At 41.1% G+C, this 19,984-nt stretch overlaps 1 protein-coding gene across 3 annotated transcripts in view; it reads right to left on the reverse strand.

The window, feature by feature from the left end:
- Positions 1-849: 849 nt before the first annotated feature.
- The window catches only part of tasp1 (taspase, threonine aspartase, 1), a 91,534-nt gene continuing 72,399 nt past the window's right edge, over positions 850-19,984 (reverse strand). For 2 of the 3 annotated variants that reach the window (XM_067989461.1, XM_067989463.1), the window contains 3 exons: positions 18,611-18,721; positions 16,957-17,030; positions 850-3,239 (listed from right to left, as the gene is read on the reverse strand). In XM_067989461.1, the coding sequence (XP_067845562.1) occupies positions 3,147-3,239; positions 16,957-17,030; positions 18,611-18,721 (278 nt within the window). In that variant the 3' untranslated portion in view covers positions 850-3,146. Of the gene's footprint in view, positions 3,240-12,189; positions 12,262-16,956; positions 17,031-18,610; positions 18,722-19,984 lie in introns of those variants that run through there. The other variant, XM_067989462.1, reaches the window with a different exon arrangement.

Here is a 19,984-nt window from a genome sequence, read left to right on the forward strand (position 1 = left end):
TGCTATAGCTTGAGGCCAGTTTACTATTTCAGCACTCTTGCTGTTACTCCCCTAATTGCAAATACAAGTAAAGGAAGCCATTCAAGCCAACCTAGTTTAGCCTTCCATAGAAATTTATAATCTTCCCCATTCCCATCTCTCAGCATCTAACTGCCTCTTGAATGACTCACATTTTTGCCTCACTACTTTACTTGTAAGACTATTTCATGTACTGATCACTCTGTGAAATGCATCCTCACATCAGTCCTAAACTTGCCTCTTACCAGTTTGTGCCTATGTCTCCTTGTCCTGCAGCAGCCATTTAACATGAAACAGTGCTCACAATTAACCTTTTTATTCCACTTAGTATCTAATGTACTTCTATAAGGTCCCCTCTCACTCATCATCTTTCAAGACTGAAGAGTCCAAGCTTTTCCAACCTTTCCTCATAGTGACACAAGGGATCATCCTTGTGGTTCCTTCTCTGTATGGGGTGAATTTTGTAGATGAATGGATATTTTCAAGCTCTGTTTGATTACCTTTGGGTATCAAGGAATATTTATGCATAGATAAAATTTGGTGGGACAGAATCCATGATAGGGGGGATTGTACATAGTCTGTGGAAAGAACTGTCACAACAGGCCAAATGACCTTGTCTTGTTCCCAGCTTTATGTTCTTAAGCAGCCACATCTGGAAGCATGATTTTGGTTCCTGAATGATTGAAAAACACATACCAAATAAGGTAAACACAAGAACCGTTATTTTGTTGTTCTTTAGCATGCATATTTTCCAAATAACTGATCTATTACATACAGCAAAATATAATTATAAGGCACACCTGTAGCAGTGACTACATAAATAGCACTGGTACAGCTCAAAAAGTAGAAGAGAGGGCATTTAAACTAGCCTTTTATTGTAATTTCTTAACAGAACACGCAACTTCCCATTGACTACAAGTCTTGTGCACACTCAAATCTTTCCTATATTGCTAAATTTACAAACATTTTATATACACACAGTTGGTTACATATTGAAAATGAGAGAACTCTTTTTCCCCCCCAAATTTTATTAAAGGATATAATACAAAACATTAGCATACTATTTTGTAATTATCAATTAAAAGCACCTTTGCAAGCTCATTATTTAGCCCTGGCAGTTTACATATAATATATAGTAGAATTAATACAGTGCAACACCAATTCTCATAGGATCAAACCTTGCTCAAGATCAAGAGTCATATATACAAAACTATTTCCCCTTGCTGCAAACTCAATTTAAAATATCACATCTAAGCTCAATGGTAAAATATCTAAATTTACAAACTGTAACTTTAGCCCATGGTCACTGAAAATCAAATTCTTTATTCCCTTCCCATCACCACAATTAGAGTTTCTATGGCAGTAAATCAAAGTCCAACACTTCTAACCATTTCATTAACAAATGAAAAATTGCCAATCACTGGTTTTCTGATGGTTAGATCTTTTTGTCCTTTGTAGTTTACTATCACACATTTAAAATGCAAGCACACAATCCATCAATAATAGACTGGCACTTCAAAACAGACTTCAAACTGCCATCAATCTGTTATTATAAAAGTTTATATTGTTTCAAATGCGGCTTTGAGGCACACCTTTTAACTTATAATCCTGAAACTCGGGGAATAAGGAGTCACCGGATGTAGTGACGAGTTGGTGACAATACCTTTTTAAGATCTGTATGGGAGAGAATGGATAAAATGGCAAACAGGGATGCTGCCATATTAAGGTAATAATTTGAGAAACATTTAATGTTATGATACTGCAATTTAGTTTCCTAAAAATGTATAATTTATTTTCAACATTATACTCTAATTTATTCGCTGCCACGATTGTCCTGGATCCACAAATAAAAATAGATTACTTTGGGTTTAATACATCAGATACAGGTAAACCTCACCATCCAAACTCTTGGGGACTGATCAATTATTTCTTCCAATCAGGATTTTCTTGGCCGAGGTTCTGAACTCTCCTACTGACTAAAGTAGAGCATTTCAGAATGACAGTAAATGTTGGTTATCATTGGAGATTCATTGTTACAAAGAAGCTCCAATGTAGAACGCAGCAACATCTCCAGCAGTAAACACAATGGATGCCGAAAGATAAACTGGCATTGCAGGCTAGAAAGCACACCAGGTGCTCCTGTTCAAAAGAAGCTACCTAAATGGGCTAAAGCAGCAGAATCAAGTGTCTGCACACACCAGCGTTTGTTGAAGCATATAATTATAAGAAAAATGTGAAAGAAGTACTGTTTTACAGGATATCATGATGCAGTCAATTTGACTTCAGTGTATACCTAATGACTGTTAATTGTATGCAATTTAAAATAAAAATAAAAACATTTAGGATCTACACCCATTGCACTGAGTCCTGTTAAATGTGCAGTTTTACTATTTATGTCTTAAGCATATAATTTTCACCTACATTACACGTCACCATATTTTCAGCCAAAATTGCCGATGAATTCAGGATCATGTCCTGCATGATAGTACTAATAGCACAAGGTTAACAGTTTCACATTTAGATCATTTAATGCTAAGTTTAACATATTACAGCACAATGATGCACATTCATTATAGTTCCCTCTGTAAATGTAAAATGAATATACCTGATCAAACCTCAAATTGACTAGCAGCCCTAAGGTTGGTACATGTGTTATTAGCTAAATAACTAGTTACCTTATGAAGTGAAACCAATAATATTGTAGTTATAGACACCTAATAGCTACTAAATGTAGTGCCAGATATAGTATGGTCCTGAATTTCTTAGATGGAAAATATGGAATGCAATGCATTGACAAACTCAAGTCAACTGGGAGCAAAGGTTCTTTCACACTAAGTGTTTTTGGGAAATTCTATATAAGTCACAAAAAAGATAATATTTCATGACAAACAGGATGAACATTCCAGAGAAGTCATCTTCATTTTAAGCAGAGAGATGATATGCTCAGAATAAAGCAGCACTTACTAGCATAACCAGGATATATAAAGTACAAAGTGCAATTCTTATTATTGTACCAAAAAAGATAAAACTCTCAATATCCTTTAGATAATTAAAATATACGAAATACACTATAGCTGGGTAGTCCATCTGAGGCGGCGTGTGGTGCCAATTAAAGAAGTCAAACACGTTCAGTTCACAGGGCTTCGAAGCCTGCAAACACCACCTTCTATTGCCAGCGACTGCCCTGCCACAGCTCCTGGTGGAAGCCTTGAAATGTGAGTCTGTGAATAAACATATAAACATTTTAAGATTCCCGATAAACACAGCTGCACAATAGGTTGTTTGGCATGCAATGGAATCAAACGCTGCCTCAATCACTGATTAGTAATCTAAATATATACTACAGTACTATTGATAAGTGCTATCAATACCATTTGCACTTGCAATGAACTCTACAATTACATCCAGTATACATTTTTCCAGAATTCCAGCATCCCTCTGTATTCTGGCTGGAGGAAAATGAGAGGTGCAGAGGAACACTTTTGAGTTATTAAAGACTGAGATGACATAAATTGGTTGGGTGACTGCACATTTTCCTGATGGCAATGTAGACAAACTACCAAATCTTTCCTCCTTCTCCTCTCTCACCCTAAGAGGGGGCCTCGGTTATCACTGGGGCTAAGACAGAAAAATTATTACACTTACTATTGAATGGGTCACAACATAATGCTCAATGCAAACTAAATCTGCAAACCTTCCACTCAAACCCTTTAATGCTACAGAGCAGGGCAAACTTATAGGATCCGAGTTTATATTATTAAAATAGATATTATATTCAGAAGTTTGGGTGTTATTTTTCTCCAGTGTTAGGCTTTTCTTGTTAAAATGGTAAAGAAAGAACTTGCATTTCTATAGCGTCTTTCAAGACCACAGATGTCCCAAAGCTCTTTACAGCCAATGAAGTACTTTTGAAGTGCAGTCATTGTTGTAGTGTAGGAAAACATGGCAGCCAATTTGTGCATAGCAAGGTCCCACAAACAGCAATGTGATAATGACCAGATAATGTTTTAGTGATGTTGGTTGAGGGATAAATATTGGTCAGGACACTGGGAGAACTCCCCTGCTCTTCTTTGAATAGTACCATGGGATCTTTTACGTCCACTTGAGAGCGCAGACGGGGCCTTGAATTAACGTCTCATCCGAAAGACGGCACCTCTGACATTGCAGCACTCCCTCAGTACTGCACTGAAGTGTCAGGCTAGATTATGAACTCAAGTCCTGGAGTTAGGCTTAAACCCACGGCCTTCTGACTCAGAGGACAAAGTGCTACCATTAAGCCAAGGCTCACACTTCAGTGTGGTGCACAGAACCAGCATGGTTTAAGGAACTTGTGCTTTTTGCATAACGTAGGTTGAGATACAAAATTGTAAGAATGTTACTGGTAATAAAGACACAATATTATCCATCTCAAAAACCTGTATTAGAATCTTGTACTGAAGCGCAAGGAACACGAATGTTAAAAATACAAGTTCTGCAGTGAAAGAAAGGTTGATTCAAAGATCTAATGTGGACCCATATTCAAAAAGGGTAACAAAACAGACACAGGCAACTGCAGACCCATTAGTCTTACTCAGCAAAAGATATAGTTGAGATATTGGATGGGCTAAAAATTGATAAAGAAGAGCTACTAGAAAGGTTAGATCTACGTTAAGTAGATAAGTCACCCGGTCCAGATGGGATGCATCCTAGGTTGCTGAGGGAAGAGTGGAAATTGCAGAGGTATTAGCCATAATCTTCCAGACATCCTTAGATACAGGGGTGGTGCCATGGGACTGGAGAATTGAAAATGTTACACTCGTTTAAAAGAGGGTGTAAGGATAAACCCAGCAACTATAGGCCAGTCAGTTTAACCTCAGTGGTGGGGAAACTTTTAGAAACGATAATCCGGGTCAGAATTAACAGTCACTTGAACGAGTGTGGATTGATTAGGGAAAGCCAGCATGGATTTGTTAAAGGCAACAGAGAGGGTAGATGAGGGCAATGCAGTTGATGTGGTGTATATGGACTTTGAAAAGGCATTTGATAAAACACCGCACGGTAGGCTTGTCATCAAGATTGGGGCCCATAGAATAAAGGGGGCAGTAGCAACATGGATATAGAATTGGCTAAGAGAGTAGTGGTGAACAGTTGTTTTTTGGACTGGAGGGAAGTGTACAGTGGTGTTCCCCAGGGGTCGGTGCTGGGACCACTGCTTTTCTTGATATACATTAATGACTTGGACTTGAGTATACAAGGCACAATTTCAAAATTTGCAGATGACATGAAACTTGGCAGGGTAGTGAACAGCGAGGAGGATAGTGATTGACTTCAAGAGGATATAGACAGGCTGGTGACATGGGCGGACAAGTGGCAGATGAAATTTAAGGCAGAAAAATACGAAGTGATACATTTCAGTAGGAAGAATGAGGAGAGGCAATATAAACTAGAGGGCACAATTCTATAAGGGGTACAGGACAGAGAGATCTGGGGGTATATGTGCACATATCATTGAAGGTGGCAGGGCAGGTTGAGAAAGCGGATAAAAAAGCATATGGGATCCTGGGCTTTATAAATAGAGGCGTAGAGTACAAAAGTAAGGAAGTCATGATGAACCTTTACAAAACATTGGTTCGGCCACAACTAGAGTATTGTGTCCAGTTTTGGGCACCGCACTTTAGGAATGATGTGACGGCCTTAGAGAGGGTGAAGAAGAGATTTACTAGAATTATTCCAAGGATGAGGGACTTTAGTCATGTGGATAGACTGGAGAAGCTGGGGTTGTTCTCCTTGGAACAGAGAAGGTTGTGAGGAGATTTGATAGAGGTATTCAAAATCATGAAGGGTCTAGACAGAGTAGATAGAGAGGAACTGTTCCCTTTGGCAGAAGGGTCAAGAACCAGAGGGCTTGATTTAAGGTGACTGGCGAAAGAACCAAAGGTGACATGAGGAAAAACTTTTTTACACAGCAAGTGGTTAGGATCTGGAATGCATTGCTTGAGGGGGTGTTGGAGGCAGATTCAATCATGGCCTTCAAAAGGGAACTGGATAAGTACTTGAAAGTAAAAAATTAATCAGTGAAGGTCCGCAAGCAGTGTGATAGGGGCATTGAGAAAGTAAATAAGGTTTTAGGTTGTATTGTGAGAAGAATACAATATAAAACCAATACTACTATTCTGAGGTCCAAAGCCTTGACATTGGTATTGCATGTGGCCATTTTTTCTCTCCACACAAAGAGATATTGAGGCACTCTAGAAAGTACAGAGAAGGGCAATTAAAATGATACCCAATCTTAATGCTCTCGGTTTACAGGATAAGCTCAAGGTACTGGGCTATTTTTATTTGAGAAACATAATCCTAAAGTAGATATGATTAAAGTGTTTAAAATGAAAAAAGGATTAGATTCTGTCCCCTTGGATAGGTTATTTGAGATGGGAGGTCTAGGAGGCTTGAATATAAAATACACAGGCAAGGAGTTAGATTAGATGCTCAGAAGTACAGTATTTCTTTTCAGAGTCAATGCCCCTTAGAACTGTTTACTAAAGCATGCAGTGAATATGGATTTCCTACAGTCCTTCAAAAAACAGCTAGACAAGTTTTTGAGAGGGCACATTTCCTGTTAAAGTGGTTATCTTGCAGGGTAGCTCAAAATAATAGGATTTAAGAGTTACTGCAGTCTTCTGGAATTTTGTTAGATTATCTTAGAGGGTCAGAGAGGAACTTCCAAGAATTTTTCCTCAGTTGGCTTCAATTTCTTTTGCCTCTCCTAGAAAATTGTACGGTGTGGGTAAATGGCGTATGTGGCTACACTGTGTGTGGATGGGCTGAGCTTGATGGACCAGAGGCTCTATTCCCATCCTTTTCTTGTATATTCATAACCCCTTATCATTAGGATTTTCTATAGGAGCCTATTAAAAATGTTCTCTAGAATTCTGGGTCATTTTGCATTTGTGTGAGGATATTTGCAATTCCTCAGAACACTTTTCAAAAGATACATTAATTGCCCAGTCACAAATATTAACAATCTTCAATTTTGATTGCCAGCAATTCCAGCATTGGATTAATTACAGTCAGCCTGATCAGCTTATTGCAATGGAAAGGTTTTAATCAGTTAAAAGTAAAGCTGAAATTCCAAGGATTGAAAATCAAGAAACTATTGTGTAACAATTACTTCAAACTATTACACACATCACATACAAATATAACAAAGGGGGTTACTTTGGAGTTCTGAAACAAACATACGGGACAAATAACAGCCTTATATTTAAGCATAGGAAATGATTAGCATGTGTGTCTGTGTATGGAGAGGAGGGGTTGACCAAGCTAGTACTTGATCTGGCTCGAGGTAATGTCAAGTGCCAAAACATATCGCTGGCATGGTGAAACCCTTATATACTTGGAGTTCATTATTGGATTTTTATTTAGCAGATTGCAAACAGAAGTGCATAAAGTACTGATTTATGTTTGAAAGAACATTTGCATTGGCAGCACACATGAAGGGAATAATAAACATTCCAAATGAATATTATGTAATATACATTCAGGGATTTTACAATACTGACTGCCATCACAGTGATGGTACTGTTTCAACAATGGACTAATAGAAGTCAAATAGTGCATTCTCATTGTACAAGACATTCTGCTTTAATGGCAAGCATTTCTCTCTGTTTACTTAAAGGATTTTTGTAGATACAAACTCAACACAACAAAAATGGTGACAAGCTGAGAAATGTAGACATTACAGCTGAAGAAGCATGACCAAAGAAGGATTAATGAGATAACTGTAAGCAGATGCCTGAACTGATTTATTACTTCAAAATGCCCACGTGTGCAGACAGACCAAAACACCCAGTCCAGGAAACAACAGGGTTACTATTAGATTAAAATTCAATTAATATGGCAATTGATCAGAAGAATAAACAAGGGGTGAACTGAAAGACCTTCCAGATTTGCCATTTACCCATGAAAGGGGGAGGGGAGGAAACTTGCATTTATATATAACCTTTAACAGAAAATGTCACAGGGTGACTTTACAGGGGGAAGAAGGAAAATAAATAATAGATAAAAAGGGATAAAGGAATGAAAACTAAGCCAGAGTGCAAGAGTTAGCTGAAAACTTGCTCGACAAAATGGGTTTTGAGAAAGTTTTTAAAGCGGAGGGAGAAGAAAGAAAATAAAGCCAAAAGGACACCCTGAAGGGTCAGGAAAATAGTGCTTGCAAGAGGGACTGGGGGGAAATGAAGGCCGGGGAGAAAGAGGGAAACAGGCAGAACCTAATGGCCATGACCACGCCTGAGGGTTGTCCTCTGGAGCAAGACACAGAAAACTAGGTTATTTTAAAAGGATATTGGAGGAGTAAACATACAAAAAGGAAAAGGTGATCGCTCATGATATGTCCCACATTTCCAGTGAATTTACTTCATCCAACTAATGAATATTACTGGAAGGTGCAGTACTCTTGTGAAGCATATACCTAAACATTGCACTCGATTTTCGCACAGGCGATCGGGTGCGTTCGTGGCGGGGGGAGGTTGCGAAAATCCGGGATTCCCGGGGCGGGTCTGGAGCCCGGCTTCAACCCACCCACTTCTGGGTTCCCCAGTGACGCGCTCACATGCGCGCGCAGCCCCCGCACGTAGGACTCCCGCCGGCAATTAAAGCCGGCGGGGTGCCACTTAAAGTACTTAAACAGGTACTTCAGGTCGTTTACAGACCTGATATTTTAGGAGGGATGGGATTTTGAAATTAACAGAGTGTTTCCCATACTGGGGGAAACACTCCCAGTTGAAATGGACGTGTTGCAGCCATCAGCCTGTGGCAGCTGCAAAGGTCCATTTGACAGGTGGGGGGGGGGGGGGGGGGAAAAAAAAAAAAAGAGACCCTCACTCATTGCAGGAAGCCACTCTGTCACTTTGGACAAAGTTTGGCCTCCACCACCCTTCTCCTAACAATAAAATTCACAAACCTGCACACTTACCCCAGTGTCCAGACACATTTTACCTACCTTGCTGACCCCTTCAAACTTCCGGATAAGGGCCGCCTTGGCTGCAGTCATGACCTCATCGGAGGGCAAACAGCATCACCAGCCTCGCCGGCCACCTCTGATACGTGGAGCTCCACAACACAGTGCTGTGACACATTCACCTGCACAGCAGGAGGGAGGGCAACCGCAGAGAGAGATGCGTCGCAGAGGGCACTACCCTCGCCACAGGGTCTACAGACCGAGGCTCAGCTTCCTGGACCTCCGTGAGCAGCAGTGCACATGGAGGCTCAAAGTCACTCGACATGCAGTCGTGGACATCTGCAGCCTCCTTCATGCCAAGCTGCTCCCGCTGGCCCGAGCACCATCATCTTACCTGTCGCTGTCAAAGTCACCACTTTCCCTCAACAACTTCTCCTCCGCATCCTTCCAGGGTGCCACCAGGGACATCGCCAACGTCTCTCAGTCGTCTGCACAAAAGAGCCCTGCAAATACACCTACGCCCACTCTGCAGTGACACAATGGGTGGCATCAAGTGTGCGTGTTCATGGTGACCCCATGAAAGGGACCTATTCCACAAGCCAATCAAGAATGGGCAAGACGTGTCAGAAGTGGTGATAATAATATTTATTGTGCATGTGAAATAAAACAAATATAAATAAAAAACATGACAAATCGTCAAACACCCCTGTGTATTCCCTTTGTGCTCACAAAACCTTCACCTTGCGTTTCCGGGAACCCCTACGTGGTGCTACCCCTGTGGCTTCAGCAGAGCTAGTGGCAGGTTGCTCTTGTCCATGCCCTGACCCATGAGATGCTTTGTGCGGACGCCCTCTGGGTTTCGGTGCCCATGAGAGCCCCTCCAAAGGCTGCTCCACCTGCACGGGGGCAGACTTGGCCACCTGGAGAGGGGGCAGCATTGCGGGTACTGGTTGAGAGGGGGGCAACGGGTGAGACGTGGGAGCACTTTGAGTGGCGTCACCACTTCCATGTCCCCTTTCACCATCATCCCTCTCGTGGCCTAGGCCCACATCACTCCTTCCACCCTGCTGGACGGCAGTTTGGAGAACTTGTGTGAGGCCTTGGAAGGCCACTTGTAAAGTATCTGTCAGCCTATTCAAGGCGGCAGAATGTTGCTCACCCTGAATCCGAAGGGCCGTTGTCAGGGCCTGAATGGACTCATTGTTGAGCCGTGCTTGGCGCTCGAGGGAGGCTAGCCTTTCCGCCATCGCAGACATTCACACACCTACCTGCGACACTATCTCAGAGATGCCTTCACGTCCTGCGACACTATCTCGGAGATACCCTCCAGTACCTGTGCCACTATTCCCCTCATGCAGGAGTTGGACTCCTCCATCCTCTGCGCGATTGTGGAGAGTGCGCGTGGCACCTGTTCCAGTACCTCGGCAATGTGCTGCTGCCCCTCGACGACTCTCCTTTTCACGGCTGGCCCCCAGGGTTCAGCATCTGCATCCAGCTGAGCAGAGCCTGGAGAAGAGTGCTCCCACCGACGCGGACTCTCCAAGGCTGCCCCTGCCACCAGGGTCTGCTCGTGCTCACATGTGCGTGGTGACTCACCATGTGCAAGCCCAACTAAGTGAAGTCTGCGCTGGTGGATGCATGACTCAGATGTGACGATGGACCATCAGAGGCCGGCTTTTCCTCTGAGGAATTGCCCTCCACGGTTACGGCGCTCGCAGATGGCCCTGCAAGAGAACAGAAAGCAATATTAGGCATGTGGACAGATGCTGAGGTGCTGCAGATGCCAAGTGATGCTAAGATCATTCGCTATCATGAGTGCTGAGTGTTAGCTTTCTGTCACCGGCCATTTGTGCAATCCCAGCCTCAGCATCCGCCACGGACAGGCACTCCAGCGTGTGGCTGATCTCCAATGCCTGCTGCTCTGAGTCTGTTAGTGTCACCTGGTGTGGCGGGCCCTCTCCGGTCCGTGCCCTCTCCCGGGCGTTCTGGCATCTCTTCTCCTATCAAGGCAAAACACAGAGGCGTGATTGAGAGATGGTTGCATGGTGAGCCGCTGCATGCATTGGTGTGGGTGGGGTTGAGCGTGAGGGAGATGCATGGGAGGGTGCGTGTACAACATAACCATGATACTGTATGAGGATTGGGTTGTATGGTAGTGTTCGAATAGGGACAGGGGCGGTGAGTACGTGCAGGCAAGGTGAAGATGATAGTTGAGTGGATCTGAGGAGTGATGCGAGAGCATTGTGGTGGCAGTGCAGAAGGAGTTGTGTGGTGGTGGAGGTGATGTGGAAGACGGAGTGTGGGAGAATGCGTAAGTATACTCACTCTGCCTGACCTGGTTAGGTCATTAAATCTCTTCCTGCACTGGACCCAGGTTCGTGGTACATTGCCGCAGCTGGTGACCTCCTCGGCCACCTCCAGCCAGGCCTTCCTCGTGGTGGAGGGAGGACACTTCCTCCCATCAGACAGGAAAAGGATTTCCCTCCTCCTCCTCACCCCATCCAGCAGCAGCTGGAGTGAGGAGTCCGAAAATCTTGGGGCAGCCTTCCCTCTGGCTGCTCCATGGTTCAGCTTTGGTTGTTTGCTGCAGGAAGAGCATTGGTGGACTGCCCCTTTAAATAGGGCTCCTCCAGCTGACAGACCTTGCTGAGCATGCACAGTCCGCCCGCCGCACAGCTTACCGGCGGGAAACCCAGAAGCACAGGTAAGTGGCTCCAATTAGCCTGCGATTGCATGCGGAGCACAGTGATTTCACCGGGCGCGTTACCCATGCACCCAGTCGACCCCCCCGCTGAGAACCCGCCGCCCTGCTAATATCGAGCCCATTATATTTGAATTGTATAATAATTTTAGAAAATAAATTAGGTTACTGTATAGTGCTAAAATGTACTGAGAAAATAAACATTACTCTTCAAAGAGTTTTTATTTTACTGTAATTCCAATAGTGTTTAACTAGCAAAAGAACAGAAGGGCAAAAATTGGAAGAACATATCGAGAGCAGAATCTGCACCTGCAGAGACACGATCAACAGTTTTTGCTTTGTTCCTGCAGCAGGCTGAAGTCTATTATTTTCTGATACTGGCAATAATATCTCTAGCCATTTCCATATGCCACAAAAAAGCCACTTTCATCACCACTGATCAAGACAACAGATGTTGGTTTTTGGAAGGTTTTTTTGCCAACATAAAGAGGTGTCAGGGTAAGCAGATGAAAGCTAATCAAAAATAAAGTTAGTTACACCATTACTTAAGACAACTGCAGGACTTGAAAGGTGACGATACACAACCGAGATCTTGAGCAGCTGACTGGAAAATAAAATATTGGCACATATGTAAAATAATTTTAAATGACAGGTGGGACCAAATTCTGCTTTAGCAGATTATATTCTTTTAATAACTTGTTTTAAATGTGTAACAGAAGTTAGTTAGATTGGTTTCAAACATCTTTATTGCTACTACTTCCAATTTGATCCATTATAACTATATTTAATTTAGGACAAACACTAGCTGCTTCCCCCCAGCAACCAACGCCCCCCCCCCCACAACCTCCGTGAAAAAAATACAACCACCAAAGACCAACACAAACCACTTAGGTCACCCATAAGCCACTAATATTTATATATGATTGCTGCAATTCATTATATATTGCAATGAACATCTGACACACTGGGCATGATTTTGATCCCGAGCCAGGAAGCGGGTGAGGGGGTCAAATTGCAGACTGGAAACCCGGAAGTACGATTTTGATGTAAGGACATCTTTTATTTTTTTGTTGTTGGTTTGCCATCCGACTGGCTGGCCTGATTGACAGGCTGGTCTCAGTCGGACGGGAGAGCATGTGTTCAGGTGAAGTCTTTGATTGTATGGATTGTGTGGGGTGGTGGTGAGCACAGGTGGGTACGGGGACACTGGTGGGCATGGGTTGAATCAGTCATGGGTGGAGGATCGGGGGTCAGTCATGGGTGGGGGTGAGCGATCCTTTTGGGGGGGGGGGGGTTGGTAAAGAGAGATCAGGGGGGCGGGGCGCTGCAGGTAGGCTTGTTGGGCCTGGGGGAAGCACTCCTGCTACTCCGGGACCACAAGCTGTACCAAAAAGGCACTTACCTGCAGTTTTGGGCCTTCTCGCCTTCTTTCACATGGCATGAAGGAGAAGGCCTGGGAATCCCAGTCCCCAGGGGTTGAAATCGCAAAATCTGCAAAAATGGAGGCCTGCAGCCTCCTTGAAAGGTTTTAGTGACCAACCCGTCTCCTGGGAGCGGGTTGGCTGCCCGCCCCGGAAATGGGCTGGTTGGAGGCGGGTCTGAAATGGTTGCGATTTTGAATGCCCGCCCGCCCACAACCCACCCATTTTTCAATGTTAAAATCGTGCCACTGTATCTAAAAACATTAATAATGTCCAAGATTACTTCAGAGCAAAAATAAGGTTAAATAATATAAAACAAAAGGTCAAGTTTCATAAGTTCTATGGATTCTAACAATAACTGCTGGAAAACTGTAGTGACAAATACACAAATAAATTGCAATAAGTTCATGTGATATAATAAGTTTCTAGCATTTAGTAGAACCTGTCATAATGTATTGTATCTCACTCTTTTTAAACTTTGTGAGCAGATTCTGGTGTTCACAGAGGATGATAAACAAGACAGAATTGATGTAATCTATTGTTACATGATTGTGTCAACCATTGCTACACGAACAGCTACAGTTAGTCTGAAGTGGTCCAACAACTTGTATTGTGAATCTCTCCAAAATATTGAATGTGCAAAATCAATTCAGATCAGATCCGCCAACATGGTAAATCCTTAAATGCCAAGAGATATTTGTGAACTGGCATAGCTGGAAAAGGAAAAACTGACAAGGGTATCATCCCAGAATATGGGCTTTAGAAGACCACTATCTTGTAATAGGATATGTCAATCACCATGAATATCATGACTACTACACACAGGGTTATTTATGAGATCACTAAGCAAGCTAGCTCAACCAAAACACAGAAATCCAAAAAGATTCTGGTAACCAAAACAAATCATACAGGACAGCACAGGATATTGGAGCAACAACATGCAGCATTACAGAATACCAAGAGATAGGGCTATCCCACTATTCCTAACAGTACAGAATTTTTCATCATATCCACACCACTTCAGGGAAGAACAAAGTAGCAGCCAGATGCAAATCAACTTTCATTGTCTAGACCCATGCATGAAAAATAGCCACTTGGGCAAGGTCCTAGGAGGGCTGCTAGCATACTTGGAACTGCACCACACCAAGAAAACCTCTTGCAATGATCTAGGTCTGTAACAAAATCCAAGAATGGAGTCTTGTTATTTGGAAACCAATCTTGGCTTGCCCGCATGATGTCATACAAACTTCCATCCCTGCACTGCTGCTGGGCCTGGCAAGAAAATGCAAGTACCTGGGATTTCTCAAAAAAAAATTAAAATAGCATCAAGACCGCAGCAGCTGCCAAACTAATACCTTTCTTATGCCAAAACCTGGTGCCGTAATCTGAAATCATCAGAATTTGCTACCCATGAACGAAGAGAATATCCCCTAGTTATAAGATTGGGCAGTTCCACTTGCCTGTGCTGACAGGACCAGTTTCATCTGTTCTTGGTAGAATCATGCAGTCCAAGAACAAAAAATGCTACCCATGCTCTGACTACTTTCCCCTTTCCACCCACTGATTTTTCTCCTACCTACCACCAGAGAGAAAAGGTTGGAATAAAGTGAACAACATCCCAAAAACTGATTTTTCTGTGCAGTGATTAGAAATTTCTCACCAAGACAGAAGCAATGGAGTAGGAATGTAGAGATGGCCAAAATCTGGTGGACCATTTTAAGGGGCCACTGAAAATTTGGCCCTGGATTCAGCCTGACAGTTCATAATAGTGATACTGCACATGCTTCAAAATTCATCTAGGTCAAGATCACTTTTTCAGGTAGATTGGATTAAACAAGCCCTAATTTAGAAAAGGACAGATTGGAGATGTTTATGACAAATAGTTGGAATTCAAATTAATTTGATTCCTGTTTGCAATTAAAAATGGGGTACGAGGGGCACTGCTGTGTTGGACTAATCGCTTTCTTTTAAATTGAAATCAAGTTTACATAATCCGCCAACAGCCATAAAACATCAAAACTGCCATTTCCATACATCTATGCGCACAGGGCAAGTTTCATCAGTTCTTAGCAGTCTCCCTAAACAGGTATCTGGCCCTCAAAGGGTACTGGCTGATGCCTTTGTTGTTCAGGGCTAGCTTATACTGTACAATCACATGGACCACCCAAAATTTTCTGAAAGGGAAATTACCCTTGTGAAATTTCCTGCTTTTCTAAACAACCTATTAATTGTGTCAAGATTTTAAATAAGATTTTTATTGAAATGCATCACTGCATTTTCTTATCTTCACAGCATATGAGTTTTCAGATTGGTATTTCTGTATTAATATTGCAAATCACATCCATTATATACTTTCAGGTTCAGCAAAGCATGAATGGAAGCTGTGGAGAAATTGGTGTTTTTTTTTAAAGAATATGGTCTTTAAAAATAATATATGAAAAGAAATACAAGGTTAATAAAAAAATGAAGTAATGTTGAATTGGATGGTGCAAGAAAGAAAATTCTTTCAAAGTGAGTAAATAAAGACAAGCAGCAACATCTGTTGTGCAAACACAGTTAGCTGAAAAAGTCTAGTGTGAGACGCTAAACTTTTTCAAATGAATCAGATTTTAAACTCCATGTTGAAGCAAAAATAGGCAAAAACAAGGATATACAAAACCTGTCTGGAAAAGCAGCATGAAATCATCGCTGTTCGGCTGTAAAGCCAAAAAAGATGACCCAAGGATAAATGGTGGTGGACTATTTCCATCATTAAATAAGAGAAGGTCTGAATATAAGTATTCCAGCATTTAAAAACTAAAATGCTGTGCAGTTCTACCTTTTGGGTCAATTGGAGAAAGCAGATATCCTAGGAGTAATGGACTTGCAACAAAAACAGCCAATAAAAGGGGTGAAAATAAAACCAGAAACAATCTCCTCAAAACACCAACATGTCATATCATGAGTTAGCTGGTTTACCCCAACAAGGCAGTGGTCATTAAACCTAATTTAAAATGGCAAATACTAACATACCAGCTTTGCTGACAGATTATTTTTTGATCAAACTTGTCAACCCCCACTCCCCATCCCTAGTATTTGTGGTTACTTGCTGAAAAACATTTGTGGCCACAGACTCAAAGTGGGGGTGGTGAAGAGGGATTAGTCTCGTAAAGGAAGGTCAAAAGCGTAATTTAAAATTGAAGTGAGGAGAGCAGCTGCATCTGTCAGGCCTTCAACAATACCAGCTGCAGAATTTGTGGGCAATATGGAAACAATGTACACCAGATGTCAATGAATGGAAGAGAAGCTGCTCAGCAAGCAGCCAACTTACCATGCTTTTAATGTCCCAGTGTCACCTCTGTTACAGAGCCAGATTTCACACACAGAATAAAACTCTTAAGTTCTAATATAAATCAAGGCTCTGACTTTTTGAGCACCACTCTGCATACTTAAAGAAACTCAACACAAAAAGTCTTCAATTTATTGCTTTGAAGTATGTGGAAGAATGAAATGTGAAAGAGGTTAGAAGTTCTCCTTGTAAAACTCAAACAAGCACCATCATCAAAAAGAAGTTTGGAAATCTGAACAATTTATGATTTAGTAACAGAAAACAATCTTCAGGGGATGTTCTACACTTCAAAGCTACTGCAGAAATACATTTCTGTGAAATTCCACATGCATGTTAAGTCAGCCAACGCATGATCTGTATTAACTGGAAAAGACATTCTCCTCACAGCTGTGTGTGATCTCCGTTAAAAAATATTTTGGATAGGCATCTGCAAAATGCATAACTATGAAAAGAGAGAGATTGCTTCCATAAAATTAAAAATTAGCATTAGAAAGAAGAAATTTACTGAAAAAGGTACATAGTTTTAAGTTACTAGTACTGACAGACATACCTTAGCTTTGCCATCTTGAGTCGACATGTACCCAACACACATACTCTCAGTGGTATGACTCCATAAAAACTCAACTGTGTAGGAACAGTTTAAAAACATGATGTAAGCAAAATGGAGTACACTTACAGAAACAACCAATTTAGTAACAAAGGATAGCTAGATACATGAACAATAAACTAAAAAGGGGGTCATTTTCAAAATTATAGGATCATAGAAGTTTATAGAAGTTTACAACATGGAAACAGGCCCTTCGGCCCAACATGTCCATGTCGCCCAGTTTATACCACTAAGCTAGTCCCAAATAGAATCATAGAAATTGCAGCCGTAATGTCCCATGTTTTGATAGCAGCTATTGTAAAACTAATCCGTTCGATTTTTCTTCTAACACAATCCAAATTTCACAATGTTTCACAAAAGGGGAGCTTTTTTTGTTTTAACAAAATCAAATACAATACAAAAAATAAATTGCATATAATTAATTAAAGCTAGATATGCTTATCATCATTTTACCTGCTTTCTAGTCTGGTTTAACATACAGCATGAATTTTCATATTCGCTATTCAAACAAAAATATCCCGTACCCAGAAACTTAGTAAAGGGGTAGTTAAAATAAGAGGTTTCCACCCATTTGTTAAACACTAGAACATCACTTTTCTTAGGATACAAAAGATAATCTCCAATATAATTTCATCTCTTTTGAGGGCTTGGGTTGGAGGGAAAAAAAGTGTTTAATTCTCTTTTTCCTTCTTCAAAGTCTCCCCAAAACATCCACAACTGAGAACTGCTGCCATGTCTCTGCAAATACTACTTGGAAGTGTACACAGGAGAAACTGGAGCAGATCTGCCTGCTGACTGTTCATTCCTTCCTGTAAGGAAGTCCATTTAGCACCTCCTTTAATCTAGAATTCAGAAGGATCAAATCGAAGGCTTAGCGCTCAATGGCATAGCACTTTGGCCATTATGTTGCCTTGTGAAGAACAAATTGAAATTACTGTGCTCCTACTGGATTTGCTAGGTCAGAATAATTACTGTAGTGCACAGGAGGAACAGGACCAAAAGAAGATGTCCCTTCTCTAACATTTCAAAATAAAAACAAAGAAAAAAAAGCAAGTCCCTCTTAAAACTTTTAAATGTGCTTGTTTTCTGGAAAAAGTCCTCAATATAATTTTCATTTAAGGTTATGCTGGTAAGAAGATTGGCTAATATATTTATTTTTGCATAATGCTAGCTTTCTGGTGCCACTTTTAAACGATTTTGAAAAATTAAGCTCAAGAATATGTGGATGAAAAAGGACATCATAGAACCACTAATTCCACTAATGAGCATTAAGTTTAGCGTTTCAGAAAACAAGAGATAAGAAAAGTTGTCATGATTTTATTTCTACCAGTTGAACAAAATCACATGCAACAAGATACCAAAGCTGACAACGCAGTATGACAGAAAATTACATTTCATTAAGCTTTACACGAGTAGTCGATTTCCAGAAGGTCTCTGAGGTATTATCAAGGTAGACTCTTAAGTAAAAGGTCCAATAGGAGAAATCTGAATAACAGACTATCCTGATTGGGGCACAAAAAGGCTACTTTCTTAATGATATTTTGAACTCCACTGGAGTGCCTAAATATAACAATCATATTGGAAATGTATTGCTTACCTAGGAGGGCTTGAGTATTCAATGAGGACTCAGATTCTAGTGAACATCTGCAGCAACGGAGAACTATGACTCCCCCAAGTACAGAGTCTTCAGAGGCTAGGAATGGTGAACCTACGAAGAAGCCAGAAAAAAGTTACTGCATTTGTACTAACAGTAACATGCAGATAATTCCAACTTTAAATTTTAACAGCCTTACTGCATCAAAACTGTATTTATTCCCTAACCATGCAAGACAATTAGCACACAAGCTATTTTGCACAACAAAAGGCTGATACACAGACCAAGGTGGACTCAAGTAAAACCCAATGAAATTACAGAATGTCAGTGTAATCATCACATTTTTTGAGGTACAAAGGGAAACAATTTCCTTCTCCCTCAAAAAAAATCCAGAAAATGCAGTGAGAGCAGGACAGTGTTAGATATGTAATCTTGCCCACACTGCTATGTTCACAATTTCAGCTGTATCTGTTCAGCACCTCCACAAAGGAAATGAGAAAAATCACAGGCACAGTAATCCACAGGCTGCTGTTGTGCACTTTCTTGTAGTCAACTCAGGGTCACATTGGTGAAGTAGACTGGGGGCAATTGTTTGGCAACAGTCAAGTGGACAAAGATAAATTGAAGGAATTTATCTTAAAATGATTTTATGGTAACAAAAATGTTACTTTATCTAAAAACTAGCACGATACACCACATATGATCAATAGCCCATCTTCTAAAGATAACAAAATCTTAGTAACATATCACAGTGCCATTGCAGATCTACCTGCATTGCTGGACTGTGCTGGGTACCATCCTCATTATGAAAGCAACTGGCCACATCGAAACCCTAATTCCAAAAAAAACAATTATATACGAGAAAAATCAAAACTGAAATAATGCTGTTTCTCAGAACAGTATTTGCAAAAAAAATACTAATTATGATTAACAACCATCCTTTGCTTTTATTGATTAATTAAGTTGATGTGTAAAAACATTTTTGTCATAAACTGAGTGGGTGACTTCAAGTAACTGGCTGAAAAGGGATTATGGAGATTGACATGGTGAATGAGCAGAATTAATAACTGTTATTAACCTAGGGTGCTTCAGCGCACTTGTCGTTTCAACTCTGTGTTACTGGAAGAATTGAATTATCAGACATACTAACTTTTCCAAGCCAGTTCCCTCTACCTCATCAGTACTGGCCAATTAAATGTTTCCCACCCCCACAAACATTACAAGTACTGTATATAAATATTATATACAATTTGTTAAAAGGGGCACTGTTGGTGAAACTGCCTCTTGAAAATTTCCCTTATCTTTCTTACTTTTATTTATTCACATTTTGCTTTTCTTTTATCCAGCTGTGTCATTTTCTTATTTGAGCAGAAGCAT

Source organism: Heptranchias perlo, chromosome 8 (assembly GCF_035084215.1).
Source record: "Heptranchias perlo isolate sHepPer1 chromosome 8, sHepPer1.hap1, whole genome shotgun sequence".
Lineage (NCBI taxonomy): Eukaryota > Metazoa > Chordata > Chondrichthyes > Hexanchiformes > Hexanchidae > Heptranchias > Heptranchias perlo.